Source organism: Pelodiscus sinensis, chromosome 1, assembly GCF_052426305.1.
Source record: "Pelodiscus sinensis isolate ZL-2025 chromosome 1, ASM5242630v1, whole genome shotgun sequence".
NCBI classification, from domain to species: domain Eukaryota; kingdom Metazoa; phylum Chordata; order Testudines; family Trionychidae; genus Pelodiscus; species Pelodiscus sinensis.
In genome coordinates, this window is record NC_143052.1 from 190933896 (window position 1) to 190949250 (window position 15355).

Here is a 15355-nt window from a genome sequence, read left to right on the forward strand (position 1 = left end):
CATTTTTTTTGAACATTTAGATTTTTTAATTGTAAACACAGATTTGACAGCATTAACTTAGATTTTTCTTTCAAAATATAAAATACAAGGATTTAATATATTGTCTTCCAACTATGCATAGTAGTTTTATAGAAACAGCCTTAACTTCAAGGTCTGAAAATAATCTTATCTGCTGCAAAAAAACTACCAAGTGAGTATTTTAAAATACATCACAATTTATAGTATTTGATTGAAAATACTTTTCCTAAACTATTTGTGGGGCAATACGGTGTTAATTGTTATAATTCTTCCGTGTTTGTTCCCAAACTTTAATGGTGAAAATGCAGCTTCACCACAGTTTAATTACTAACATACCTGGCCAGTGTTATGCATACAGTAGCATAAATACCGCTGACAAATGCATGTGTGCTCTATAAATATAGCTCATCAGGAAATCAGTTAGTTTTAATAGGTTCTAATGATGGCATCTTACCCCACTAAGGGTGTGTCTAGACTACATCCTTCTTTCAACAGAGGGATGGAAATTAGGCACTTCGAAATTGCAAATGAAGCTGGGATTTGAATTTCCCGCACTTCATTCACATAATCGCATCATGGCGCTCTTTCAAAAAAGTACTATTTCAAAATTGAAACCGCTGTCTAGGTGCAGTTCTCTCAAAAAAAAGAAACCTTTTTGAAAGAGCCTGTAAATCTAAAAAATGAGGTTTACAGGATCTTTCGAAAAAGCGCCTCATTTTCGAAAGAACTGCGTCTACACTACGGTTTCAATTTTGAAATAGCACTTTTTTGAAAGAGCACCATTACGCAATTATGCAAATGAAGCATGGGAAATTCAAATCCTGGCTTCATTTGTAATTTTGAAGTGCCTAATTAGATCCCTCTGTCGAAAGAAGGATGTAGTCTAGACACACCCTAAAAGAGATATTACCTCAAGCTTCAGTTCAACCATGTAACTACTACTTTCCATGCCAAATATTTCCGAACTGTAGTTTGTACATAACTATGTGTGTCAGTTCCCCAATTAGTTTCAGAACTGGAATTTTTAAAATTTCTAAGATTCTATGGCTGAATCAAAGAGAGCAAAATAATCTTTAAATGCCTCCCACCGTCTGCCAGAAACCCACCAAAAGCAAAACATTTTCTTATCTGCAATAGTTGAGCTGGAGCATAAAGATTTAAACATTTTTCAATACAATTTCTAGCTAATAGCCCTTGAGGTATATTATTCTTGCAGAATATATATTTAAAAATGAACTAAACTCTTATACATCATTATAACAAGAGTGAGATGTGCTTTGATCTTAAGTTCTTAAATTTAAGTGCACGATATAATTTTAAAAACACTGGAAATGATTTCAGTTCTGTCTGAATAGAAAGACACTTTTAGACACGCCCACACTTGCTCAGAAGTAGTAGTGCTATCAATAAACAATCTCCATAGGTATTTTTACATCTGAGGAGTTTTACAAGTGAGGCCAGGGAAAAACCCTCAAATTAAGAAATATAGGTCCCATAATGATATATTTTTGAAAGGACTTCATCAAGAAAATAGCTTGACAGACTAAAAATGAAATAGGTGTCTTACTAATCTGAACATTTTAATAGCATAGCACAATTTCAGTGCGATACTTATGGATGTTGGGATGTAATTCTACTTTGCCCATACGTATCTATCCTTTTATCTATTTTGTACAAGGGATTTTTTTAATAAACAAGTAGTGGCTACACAAATATTCTGAGACTTTTTGCCATGTTTAGCACAAAACCGATGAGATTACTGGCTGTTTTCCCTATTAACCTTCAGATGAGAGTAGTATATAAAAAAGGCTTTCTTGACAAGAACAACTGCTAGTTAGAATGACCTTATTCAGCTGTTCTGTATAAAACAGGAATTTTCTTTGTAAAATTCTTTGGTATATCTGAAGCAAAAAGTCAGGTTTATGAGAAATATTCCATCGAACTCAAGTCTGTTTTTCTCCTCTCAAGACAACTGGTAGCCTTATATACACAAGAACAAGCCATTACAAAGCATAAAGGAAAAATAGTAATCCCACACGATCTATTTGTACTCTGACATGTCCACAAGTCATTAGTTTTCATTTACAAAAAGGAAATTAAATAATTTTCCAGTGCAGACATGTCCAGAACAGCATCACAGCTTAAAACATAAACAAAACATATTTTTCATTAAGTATCCCCTACAGAATTCCAAAAAAGCAATAATAGCAGCTATGAAAGACTGTTGGTCCTTCATTATATACTTAAAGTCATACATCTGCCTGCTCTACAGGTTCTGAGACATTTCAGCTAAAAGGAATTGTAAAGCAACTCAGCTCTGCCCATAAGGAATAGTGCATTTTCCCCTCAGTCTTTGTCCAGCTAGCTGGAAAGAAAAGGGTGTTGTCCTTCTAACAACTCACTTTCAGCAGATGGAGAGAAAGGGAAAGTTTACAAGTATGGACAGTTTGGGCAGAAAGTAGTTGGGGCCAGGTTAGTTGAGGATTTCTGCACTATCCTTCTTGCTGAAAGGGGGAGGGGGGAAAAGTAGGCTATGCCCCTAAGCGTGTTTTTACAAAAAGGCTGCCTGACTATACCCTGATAGTAACAGTCAGATTTTATATTAAGGACTGTAGCACAAACTTCTGTTTTCTAGAATTAATTCAGCAATACAAGAATCAGACTGGGAATGTACTGCTCTGTATTAAGGGGAGGTTTTCACAATGAAATAAACCAGACCAAGAAGAGCCAAGAGCATTGCTGAATTTACTTTTCACTACTTATAGCGGGAAATGCTGGCAAGTAGTAAAAAGCAGTGTCAAAATTCTGCCTTCTGCTGTTAACAAATAGCAACATGTATCGTTCATAAATTGTATGAAGAAAAGATAGAAAAGAAGAGACAAGGAGGCAAAAAACTATTAGGATAAAAAGGGAAGCTGTAAATACATCACAAAAGTTCCTCAGTATTTAAGATTAGGAAGTTCAAAATTAAATTTGAGTATTAAAAAAAACAATACACATCTGTAAGTCAGTAGTCAAAAGTTCCTAGCCCAAAGCAGTATTAAAACTAAGCTTTTTTCTTTCTAACCAAAATGTTATGAGGGAAGTTGGGTATTACTGTTCATATACAGTATATTAATTATTAAAAATACATCACTCAATATTTAGTCTTGATTGTGTTACTTCTCCCTTTTTTGGGGGTACAATGCTGTTTGATGTAAGGAACTGTTTTGAAAGGCAGAAAGAGAGAAGCTATAACATGGAGGTCAAAATACTTACTGTAAATACACAGAAAACTTAATTGCCAGCCATTTACTGACAATGTATCCAAATCCTAGTAAGGAAGGATTGACTCTAATCTACCATTACAGGTCAACTCTCCTCTAAGATGTCTTGGATTTGTAATTGAACAGATCTCCTTACATTTTCTGGTTATTTATGAAATGAACTTTAACCCATAAATTCCATTTCTTGCTAAACGACAGGAGTGTATTTGTGAGAACCCACTAGGTTTAGCCAAGCTTCGTAGGATAAGGGTGTAGTAATAACCAAATGGCAGTCCACATTAGAAGACATAGCTAACCCCTGGCTAGGTCACTAATTCAGGGGATTGGCTTGAGGTCAATGTTCGGGTGACCAAGCTGTAAATGAAAATATGACTGGACCAGAAGATCTTGAAAACCTATCAATGCAGTTGGGAGCTCAAGTTCAGCTTCTCATCTACATCCTCACCACATACTGATGGGATCTGACTCAATCAGTAAAGCTGTTAGGTATAAGTTGTAGTTTGGACAGCAGGGCACTTTCAAGTCAAAAAGCCTTAAATCCTTTGGGTTCAATTATTAAACCACAAGAGGCGGCTTGCTTTGGGACACAGTATGAAAGTACAATAAAGAGATTTCAAATAGAATGAAACAGAGGTCCCCTCACTATGCCTTTTTTACTGGAGTAGTTGCTAGCAGAGGAGACCATAAAGCAAGGTCCCTTCTCTTATTTCATCATTTAGATGGAGTTCAGCTCTCAGGGATTGAGTGAAGTACAGTCAACACTGCTATCCAGCCTTGCACCGAGGATATGATGGCCAATTATAGCATAGGCAATGACAATAAGTGATTCAATAATTGGGCAATTTTTGAGGCGGGATAAGAGCTCTTGAAAGAAAAACCATGGTACAAGGAGGCATGGGGTGATTTACTAAGAATAAGAGCTAGTTAATAGGCTAAGAAAAGCAGAAAATAGCTGTATCTTGGGGGTTATTAATGAACCCAGTTCACAGGCACTGCTGGGAGGGGGGGGACATCCAAGCATAAGACCCACAAGAAAGGTGCAAAGGACTTACAGACCAGAGATCCAGTTACAGAATGAGGAAAGAATAAAGAATGAGTGATTTAAAAAAATAGCTATCGCAAAAGACTATAGGTTTTCAGTAATGGGATAACACTTATTTGTGTAGCAACTTTCAACTTAACTATCCATGTTAATAAAGAAGTAACCAGAGATTGGTAAAAAAAACTATTTCTCCTAATCAGAAGCTATCTTTCATCGCTATACTTTAAAATATGCAACATGAAAAATGCATAGAAAATACAAACTGGTCATTAGGGCCACTAGAAAAAAAGGAGCAGAAATGAAACAACAGATGCTATTTGTGGCTTCTATACTTCACCTCCAAATTATTCATGTTTGATATACTGTTTATAGCCAAGTTCACCTGCTAAGCCCCAAATACTGAACAGTCTTCTTAGGGCAGCCTTTTCACCAACTGCAATGTCTATTGCTGCTTTGAAATGATAAGATTTTTCAGCATGTCAAATGAGTTACCATCTGGGTGCACAGACTCTACACCTTTGCCTTCTTCATGAACTTGAAGGAATCCACAATCATCTATTCCAACTATCCATGCTACTGGGCCCTCTTCACTCCAGAGATGGACTTGCTTACCACTTAAAAAAAAAGCATTGGTTATTACTTAAAAATACACTTTAACACATCACAAATATAACCAATTATATTAGCTACACATGAACTTTTCCCTTCTTGAAATGAAACAATGGTTGAAATCCACCAGAGCTAGTTGGGGATTTGATATCAATTATTAAAACAATTCAACATGGATAACTAACAAACTAAAACTATGATAAATAGTACAGGGAAAGCACTGTGTTATTCTTCATTTCTCTGAATCTTTAGAGATAATGATCTTTAGTAGAGCTTCTTTATTTTCTCCATAGACCCCTTTTGCAGAATGCATGGTTAATTCACATTACACTTACAACAAAAAAAATGATAAATTAGAACAGCACTTCAACATAGGCAAAAAAACCCCAAAAAACTCCCTATAAACCTTGAACATTGTCTCTATTTTGTGGGATAATTCATGCAAGATCCCTAGCGAAACTGTATAATAAATACCAATACATTAAAATTTTGATCTAGGCTCCTCTAATATAACCATATAAATAATCAAAATATTTTCTTAAGTAAAACACAAGTAAATGACTACTGCTGTAAAAGGCAATATACTGGAACATTCACAATGGAAGGCAAGACACCTATACATTATTCCCAATTCTCTAAAAGTCAAGTTTAGGAAAAGAAGAATAGAAGAGACAGCTATACTTACGCGTGTATCCAGTATTTATAATATAATGGAAGAACTCCATTAGGTCCTTTCTCTTGAAACATGTCTATCAGTCTTTCCAGCACAGTTACACTCCTAGCAATCAGATAGTCTGTTGTTAAGGGCCTTAACTTTGTCATACTTTTCTTATTGTACTCCATGATGAGATCATTGATGCATATGGTGGGACTGCTATTATTCACATTAAATCCACAGCCTGAGGAAGAAAAGTCAAGAGTCTTGAGTAGGAAATGTTTGTTACTTCTTATCATATAACAAATGCATTTGTACTTTCTTCAATCATTTGGTGCAAAGCTTTCTAAAAGTTTTCAGCATTGTACCATCATTCATCAATCTCCTGTGTTCCCAAATCCATGCATGCTAATTATAGTCCAGCTAACATTTTATGTCCACATTCTCCTTTAAATTCCTTTCTGCCAATAAATGAAAGTTCAGACAGCCCCAATATGGTCCCATCAAGAAAATGCCACCTTGCCAAATTCATAATTTATGACTACAATGAAGATGTAGGAACCAGCAAGGTGCTAGCTGTGGTGTCTAGATTACCAATAAACTGAAAAATCGCTTAACCGTGGGATTGACAGCCAGCTACCAAAAAAACCCTGAAAGCAGAGGATTAACCACACTATGAATGTAGCAGCCCAGAATGTGACTCTCAGTCTTTTCTATTTACTACAGTTAACTGATCTTAGTGTCTGAAAAATAAGACTTTTTCCTCAGCTCATAAGTCAGCAACTGTCTTTCTGGGAAAAGCCCTGAAGAGTCAGACTTTCAGGGTTAGATTCCAGATAGTTTAATCTATCTTGGTGTAGTATCCTTTTGAAGCCTCAAGTTTCTCACTGAGATCTCTCCAGCTAGGATGATACTGGCAAAATGCCATTCTTATTATATGGCTCTTGGGGAGCTTTCTTGCAGCTTTCTCAAAAAAGTTTTGAGAGATTTAAGAAAATTTTGTATTAACTATTTATAGTCTGCAACCCACATATAATGTGGATTTTCCTTTCCCATTGTGTAGGAAGCAGTAGGTTACATTATTTTATAAACATCATACTCATAAGGCCAAAAAACTATAGAATTAATTCACGTAGGATTACCTGGAGATAAAGGTGATTTTCAGGAACTAAGTTACTCAAAACAAAACAACTAGAATATGCACCCAAAATAGAGATCTACAGCAGTGTTTCTCAAAGTGATCCATGAAATCACTTTGAGAAACATGCTAACTGGCTGAACCGGTTTGTTTATTTACTGGTTCTGCGGTCACAGAGCCTTCAAATGGTGAACCAGAGCCAATGGAAGCTATGAAGCTTCGTGGCCACGGTACCTCTAATACAAATCGGTGCAGCCAGTTAGCATGTTTCTCAAAGTGGTTTTGCAGAGCACTTTCAGAAACACTGATCTACGGTAGTATCTAGGCAAAATATATCAATACAATTGGAAGTAGAGTGAAGTGGATCATCTAAAGAAGATAAGAAAAATTAACATAATACAGGCAGTCCCCGACTTACGCGGATCCGACTTATGTCGGATCCGCACTTACGAATGGGGCTTTTCTCGCCCCGGAGCTCACGGGCGGCAGGTCGCCACCCGTGTCCTCCAGGGCGAGAAAAGCTTCTCCCGGTCTCCCTGGTCTGCTGGGGGGGGTCCAGCAAAATCACTGGACCCCCCCAGCAGATAAGGGACACCTGAGCAAAGCCACCACCTGGGTGGCTTTGCTTGTTTGCCCAGGAGCAAAGCCGCCCAGGCAGCGGGACCCCCGCCACCTGGGCGGCTTTGTCGGGTGTCCCTGGTTTGCTGGGGGGGTCCAGTGGCTTTGCTGGACACCCCCAGCAGACCAGGGGGACAGGAGCAAAGCCGCCCAGGCAGCGGAGGTCCCACCGCCTGGGCGGCTTTGCTCGGGTCTCCCTGGTCTGCTGGGGGGGGAGAGGGGGCAGCTAGTGCCCCCCCCCCCCCCCCCCCCCAGCAGACCAGGCTTTTGTTGCGGGATGCCTCGGGTAGAGCAGCTGGGGTGCTGCTGGGTTGGTCCTGTGGGAACCTACCGGGCAGCGCCCCAGCTGTTCTGTCCCAGGCTCCAGATTCAGCAGCTGTTGAAACTGATCAGGCTGATTCCAGGAAGCTGGGGGCAGAGCAACTCTGCCTCCCGCTTCCTGTAGTCAGCCCCTGGTCAGTTTCAGTGGCAGCAGCTGAATCTGGAGCCAGTTCCGACTTGCATACAAATTCAACTTAAGAACAAACCTATAGTCCCTATCTTGTACGTAACCCGGGGACTGCCTGTATGCTAAGTAGTAATAACTCAAACACAGCTATTTGCATTCAAACATATATATATACATATATTTTTTCCCCAAGAAAACTGAGACAGCAAAAGAGAAATCATAATCTATCTTGCAGAGTTTGACAAACATGTGAACAGGCTGAAACCACAGATATCTCTTCATGGGATATATGAAATGAATGATTTGCCATAAGTAGAAAACCTGGTAATGCCAGTTAGTTAAAGAGCAAATTTGCATTTTGCTTTGCATGGTTCTGAGATGGACACTTAAATTCAGCTGACTACCTTGGGGGGGAGGGGAAGGGTGAGAGAAAGAGAGTGTGAGTGTGAGTGTGTGTCCCCGCTCTTGATATTTATTACCATTGCCACATTGGAATTAAATGATTCAACTTAGCTAATGATGAAGCCACATGTCTGCAGAAAACAGATAGCACATTCTGTATACAGGCAGTCCCCGGGTTACGTACAAGATAGGGACTGTAGGTTTGTTCTTAAGTGGAATCTGTATGTAAGTTGGAACTGGCGTCCAGATTCAGCCACTGCTGAAACTGACCGCCAGTTCTGACTTACATACAGAATCAACTTAAGAACCCCAAGCTCCCCAAGTCAGCTGCTGCTGAAACTGATCAGCAGCTGATTCCAGGAAGCCCGAGGCAGAGCAACTCTGCCTCGGGCTTCCTGTAGTCAGCGCCGGTCAGTTTCAGCAGCGGCTAAATCAGGACGCCTGGGGTAGAGCAGATGGGGTGCTGCTGGGTTGCTCCAGTAGTGCCACTCCTCGGCACTACTGGACCAACCCACCAGCACCCCATCTGCTCTGCCCCAGGCGTCCTGATTCAGCCGCTTCTGAAACTGACCAGCAGCGGCTGAATCAGGACCAGAGCAGCTGGGGTGCTGCTGGGTTGGTCCAGTAGCGCCCAGAGCGGCGCTGCGGGACCAACCGGTAGCGCCCCAGCTGCTCTGCCACAGGCGTCCAGAGAAAAGCCTAGTCTGCTGGGGGGGGGGCGTACTAGCTGCGCCCCCCCCCCACCCCAGCAGACCAGGGAGACGGGGAGCAAAGCCTCTGAGGACGCCGGCAGCGGGACAGCCGCAGGGTGTCTGGGCTGTCCCGCTGCCGGCTTTCCCCGCGGCTTTGCAAAGCCTCGGGGAAGCCGGCAGCGTAGCAGCCCAGGCGGCCTGGGCTGCCTCGCTGCCCGAGCCCCTCCGCGGCTTTGCAAAGCCTCAGGGAAGCCGGCAGCGGAGCAGCCCAGGCGCGCCTGGGTTGCCCCGCTGCCCGAGCCCCCCCGCGGCTTTGCAAAGCCTCGGGGAAGCCGGCAGCGGAGCAGCCCAGGCACGCCTGGGCTGCCTCGCTGCCGGCTTCCCCAAGGCTTTGCAAAGCCGCGGGGGGCAGAGGGGGCTCGGGCAGCGGCTTTGCTCCACGTCTTCCTGGTCTGCAGACCAGGGAGACGCGGAGCAGCTTTTCTCGCCCGGAGTACACGGGTGGCGGGACCGCGAGGTCCCGCAGTCCGTGTACTCCGGGGCAGCCCCGTTCGTAACTGCGGATCCGACATAAGTCGGATCCGCGTAAGTCGGGGACTGCCTGTATTGAGTTGTGGGAGTTTGCCCATGATACTGAACTAAGAATGGGTAGATTACTCTGTACTCTAAATGCTGTCACCAAAACACTCAATGCATTTACCAGCTCACGTATTTTTTAGAGAAATATGGGGAAGAGGTGTAAACCAGAAAAAAACCTTCCATTGGTAGCACAGACACTGGTACCGAAATCTCAGGAACTTCCAATTTAATGGGTCTGATTAGTAAATGAAACTAACGCAGAATTCTGATTTTATGAACACTGATCTTACAAACTTTTTTTTTTTTTGGCCACTGAAGCATGTTGGCTGAAAGCATGAAGTGGCTGTACTGGTTTGAAAAGAATGAGGGTATGTCTACACTAGCCCACTAGTTCGAAGTAGGGAAGCTAATGTAGGCATTCGAACTTGCAAATGAAGCCCGGGATTTAAATATCCCGGGCTTTATTTGCATGTTCCCGTCCGGTTGCCATTTTTAAATGCCACTAGTCCGGACTAACTGCCCGTGGCTACACGTGGTAGTTAAACGGTAATTCAAACTAAGTCCTTAATTTGAATGACCTGTTACACCTCATTCCAGGAGAAGTAACAGGTAATTCAAACTAAGGACTTAGTTTGAATTACCATTTAACTGCCACATGTAGCCACGCGCAGTTAGTCTGGACTAGTGGCATTTAAAAATGGCGACTGGACAGGAACATGCAAATAAAACCCGGGATATTTAAATCCTGGGCTTCATTTGCAAGTTCGAATGCCTACATTAGCCACCCTAGTTCAAACTAGGGGGCTAGTGTAGATATACTCTGAGAGATTCAGTGGCAAAGAGGTGCAATTTTCTCCAAGACCAGTCAGGTACACTATATCCATTTGCCAGCATTCATTATGTACATTTATCACTGAACAACTGATAAAATTAACTTATGCACAGTACCTACTATCATTTCCAGAGTTCCAATTTGATAAGTTTTTGGATTTATTGAATTCCACAATCCCCAATTAGTTTATAAAACAGGTTCTACTGCTTACCTTCTTTCCAGATTTACTTTTGTCATGAAGTCTCCCCAGAAAATGAGAAGAGAGGACCGAGAAAATGGATTGAATAAGTTTCAGTTTGAATATGAATTGGTACTTTTTTTTTTTAAACCAGTTCCATGTCTAACACATGATGTAAGTAGATATCAAGAGAAGTAACTCCATAAAAAAGGTTATTTTTATTTCTTTTTAAGATGGGGTTGACATTCATGTTTTTTAATTAATTTTAGCGGTATTATCCTTGGATTAGAATGACAAAAACAAACAAACAAACAAAAACCAAATGGAAAGACCAAATGCTCTAAAAGACATAGAGAAGGCTTTGTAACCATGTCTCCAAGCACCGTCTATTCTTTTAAATTCATTAACAAAGAAAATTACCTTTTAAAGGTATGAATTCAACAGAAGTTGCAATAGCTGTGTGATGGACACCCACTCCCCATTCTATATGACATTGTCTTATGTATACAAATATGTATAACTTGAAGATGCTTTGGATAAAATACCTCATGTAACAGTATCAATTTTAATGTCACACTCTGCTGGATCCATATATCTTATTTTGGTGTATGTTTCTTTTTGGTATGTAAAGTTAGAAATATGGGGTATGGAATGGTTTAGGATTTAAAATGTGCAAATGGAAGCCATCAAGGGTGTTTTGAATGCTTGGACATCTCAATGTCTGGGTGATAACCTGTAAATAGCCTCCTTTATTCTTTAAGTCTAAGCCATGGTTGATCTTAGGAAGAGATGTGACCACCCCAACTAGTAGGGTCTGACCAAATAATTTACCATGGAAGGTGGGGAATATTGCAACAAATTCTTGGCCCAAAGGAAGTTTATTTAAGATGCAAAGTGTTCAGGCTCTTGGGCTTTGGCTATCTGGACACACCCTAAGGAATAGCCAGAGATCCCAGGGAAAAAAAAGATCTTCCCTGGGTTGGAGGCTTTTTCCTGAAATGAGAACAGTTTTAGGGTAAGTTTGCAATAAGTTTTAATGTGTTAGAACTAGCTATTCATTTTATTTTCTTTGTGGAGAGACATACATATCATCAACCAAGGATCATTATCAAACAATTAGGAAAAAACAAATGGGGGAATGAAAATACTGAGCGTACATACTCATTTCCTGCTGGGTTAAAAAGCATAATTATTAACATCTCAGTTACTTTTCCTTGTTGGGAAAAAAACATTAAAATATAGTAAACTTTTCGCTATATTACCCTACTTTTGAGACTCACTGACAAAGGAAATTTTCCATACCTGTTATTTTTAATTCTTCAAAATCTTGTATACCAGCCCTGATGCTTAGATTTAACTCCTCCGGGTATGGAATGGTATCGATCACTGAAGACATTTATTTTTGAGAGTATCATAGTTTACATAACATACCAATACTACTTATGTGCTCTTCTTCTAATGTGAACTTGTATAGGGTTTTAAGAATAATAAAAAAGCTTTAGAAGAAATGGCTTGACAAGTCTGAAAATAATTTGGACACTTACCAATAAGTATGTGAAATGTGTTTCCCATAAGTGTAGAATTTACCAGAACCCCACCAAGCTTCATATGGTCACTGTAGTAAATATCATTTGGCCACTTCACTCGTAGGTCAATATCCTTAAAAAAATAAATGTTTATATATACAACCATAGTTTGCTGCTTTTTAAATAAAAACTACAGTAGATTCTGCCATTACTCAGTATTTCTGGAAATGCCCTCTTTCTCTGCTACCATGGAACATGATATACTTCATTTAATAAAAAATTAAATTATCAAAATGCTTTACAGAGCAATCAATCAGACACAGAACTATATTTTTAATGTGAGTTGTCATGACTAAGCACGCATTTGAGATTACTCTGGTAAGGGTAGTAACATTAAATCATGACTGCCAAAAATCCAAATACCAAGAAGAAATTTGGTGTTGTCACCTTGAAAAAAAAAAACTCTTGCCCTTTCTTGTGGCTTATTCTACAGAAATGTGCATCATGTGGCTGCCTTGATCCAACCCAAGTTTTGTGGTGTATATTATGAAGGCTGGCAGTAATCACAGATGTGAGGCTAGTTATTTAGTAAAAAGCTATCCAGTGAATATTAGTGGCTTACAGGAACTATACATCATGAAAAATAGGGACTCTAAAATAACCTGACAGAGGTCTTCCTTGTAAATCTAAAAATAACAGACAATCAGTAATTAACAGCTGGAACAATTTATCAAGAGTTACGAGGATTTTCAATCAATGGCCATTTTTAAATCACAATTGGATTTTTTAAAAGAAAAAATAAACAATAGTTCAAAAGGAATTATTTTTAGGGAAATGCCTTGGCTTCTATTCTACAGGAGGGCAGACCATATGATCACAATAATCCTTTCTAGCCTTTAATCTATTAGCCTACAAATTTATTGAATTTCTTTATTCTCCCTAAAAATCTGTTTCATGATACAAATCATCTATTCAAGAAAGACAATCAACTTTGCTAAGCATCTCTAGAACTGCCTACAATGATCAGAACAAATATATCCCAAGGTCCTTGCAGAAGCCAGACAGGGAGGCAATGATATTCTGAAGATCAGGAAGGAAATTTAGTAGACAGGAGAAAATTCCAGTTCACAACTATGTAAATAGTTCTAAAACTATTCACCTTTTATGCAGTTATGTTCAATCTATACCATGGTATTGGAAACACAAACTGCACTATATGACACCATTCCATTGCAATAGAGAAGTTTTTGTTAAAACCACAGAACTGAATTAAACTTTGCACCAGCTACTTAAATGTAAAAAGAAAGCAAATGTGCTTCCTGGAGCTTGAAAAATTGCTTATGACTGGATCCCAAGAGACAAATTATGGGAGGTGCTCCATGAGTACAAGAATCTGGTTACACCCTCCCCTTTTGTAGATTATGAAATCCCTTTACAGGATGTGTGAAAACTGCACCTGGGTCTATGTCTACTTTCCTGGCAGATTTAAAGGCCAGGGAGGATTCCATTACACAGATGTCTTTGCATATCTGTACAGGAAATGCTAACTTATTTTGGTATCATAAAGAATTGTAAGAGAACATCACTAGTTCATATCATTACCACAACACTTGACTGTACACATTTCAATGCAGATTTTCAGAGGATTCTTAAGAGAGATAATTTTCTAAGCATGGACAGTTAATCCTGACATGCTGAATGGTTTAACAGATCTTCTCAAGGCATCCTGTGCACATCATTACTAAGTAAAACTGTAAAATTCAGGAATTAAAAATACACATTTTTAGCTTGTCTACATGGGGAAGTTAGTGTGGAATAAGTTAGGGTATCATTTAAAGCACAATAGTGCATGCTGACATAGTCACTTCACCTTAAAAAGGATATACTGGAACTGGAAAAGGTTCAGAAAAGGGCAACTAAAATGATTATAGGTATGGAATAGCTGCCCTATGAGGCAAGTTGGATTTTTCAAGTCGAAAAAGAGATGACTAAGGAGGATATGATAGAGATCTATAAAGTCATTACTGATATGGAGAAAGTACTAAGTGTTATTTACTCCTTATAATAGAAGAACTAGGGGTCATCTCATGAAATTAATTGGCAGCAGGTTTAAAACAAACAAAAGGAAGGGTTTTCTTCCCCACACAATTCATAGTCAGTCTTTTAGAACTACTTGCTAGAGGATATTATGAAGGCCATGAGTACAAGGTTCAAAAAGAACTACACAAGTTCATGAGGGATAAGTCCATCAAGGGCTATTAAACAGGATAGGCAAGGATGGTGTCCCTAGCCTCTGTTTGTCAGAAGCTGGGAAGGGGTGATATAGGAATGCTTGCTTGATTACTGATTCTGTTCATTCCCTCCACAGCACCTAGCATTCGCCACTATCAGAAGACAGGTTACTAGACTAGAAGGTCCTTTAGTCTGACCTAGTATGGCCATTCTTATGCAATAGCTATTTTGCACTAACTCCACTTTAAAGTACACTAAGCTTAATCAAAGACATTTTTCATCTAAATAAGAGTACCTTGTGGTGAACTAGAGCAAGATAGCTACTGTGCTATAAATTCACATCCCTGCTTGTTCAGCACTAGCATTCCATGTAGACAAATTCATAGATCAGAAACATTTGCACTGCTAAGGAACTATCTGCTGAATATGGAAAACAGCAGATATTTCTACAACAGTACTAGTTTTCAAGATGAACTATAGTGGCAACTTGAGTTTTTGTTGTAACAATGAGGCAAGATGAGCTGTTTCCATTGCTTCCTAAGCATTTACCATCAAAATATAAGATATAACATGCTATTTTGCTCTGATGTAGAGGTGGCACATTTTTATTTGTAAGTTATGTACTGGGTCTTAAATACTGTTCTGAGATAGGGACACTAGAAAATATATAGTACACAAAGTTTGTTTGTATTCAGAGCATTGTCATCTACAAATTTAACTCTGAATTGAACTGTCACATTTTCCCACTGAGAATTCTGAACGATAGACAGTAGCTTGAACTGCTGTTCATTTAGAATTGTGAACACTAAAGACACAGCACTAAAAATGACTAATAACCTGAGATGTATACATTTGATACTTTTGTATGAAAATTCTTATGTGCAGTTTGAGCTGAACAAAAGTATGTTAAAGTAGTAATAAAGGTCTGACTTATGCAGAAAGGTATGGAAATGTAGAGCTAAGATTGAAACCTCATCCATAACTTAGCCCATTGTTCCCAGCCACTCATATGGTATATATGTGTGTTCATCCACCATGTGGTGAGACTGGCATTACCCTAGGTCCAATGGAACAATTGAAGCATAGAGTTTCAGATTTAGCTTTAAATTTCCTTGCTTTT

The 15355-nt window shown here is 39.4% G+C and overlaps 1 protein-coding gene across 5 annotated transcripts in view; it reads right to left on the reverse strand.

The window, feature by feature from the left end:
* Window positions 1-831: 831 nt before the first annotated feature.
* The window catches only part of HLCS (holocarboxylase synthetase), a 203228-nt gene continuing 188704 nt past the window's right edge, over window positions 832-15355 (reverse strand). For all 5 annotated transcript variants that reach the window (XM_075911737.2, XM_006125992.5, XM_006125991.5 and 2 more), the window contains 3 exons: window positions 12022-12136; window positions 5621-5834; window positions 832-4940 (listed from right to left, as the gene is read on the reverse strand). In XM_075911737.2, the coding sequence (XP_075767852.2) occupies window positions 4769-4940; window positions 5621-5834; window positions 12022-12136 (501 nt within the window). In that variant the 3' untranslated portion in view covers window positions 832-4768. The remainder of the gene's footprint in view (window positions 4941-5620; window positions 5835-12021; window positions 12137-15355) is intronic.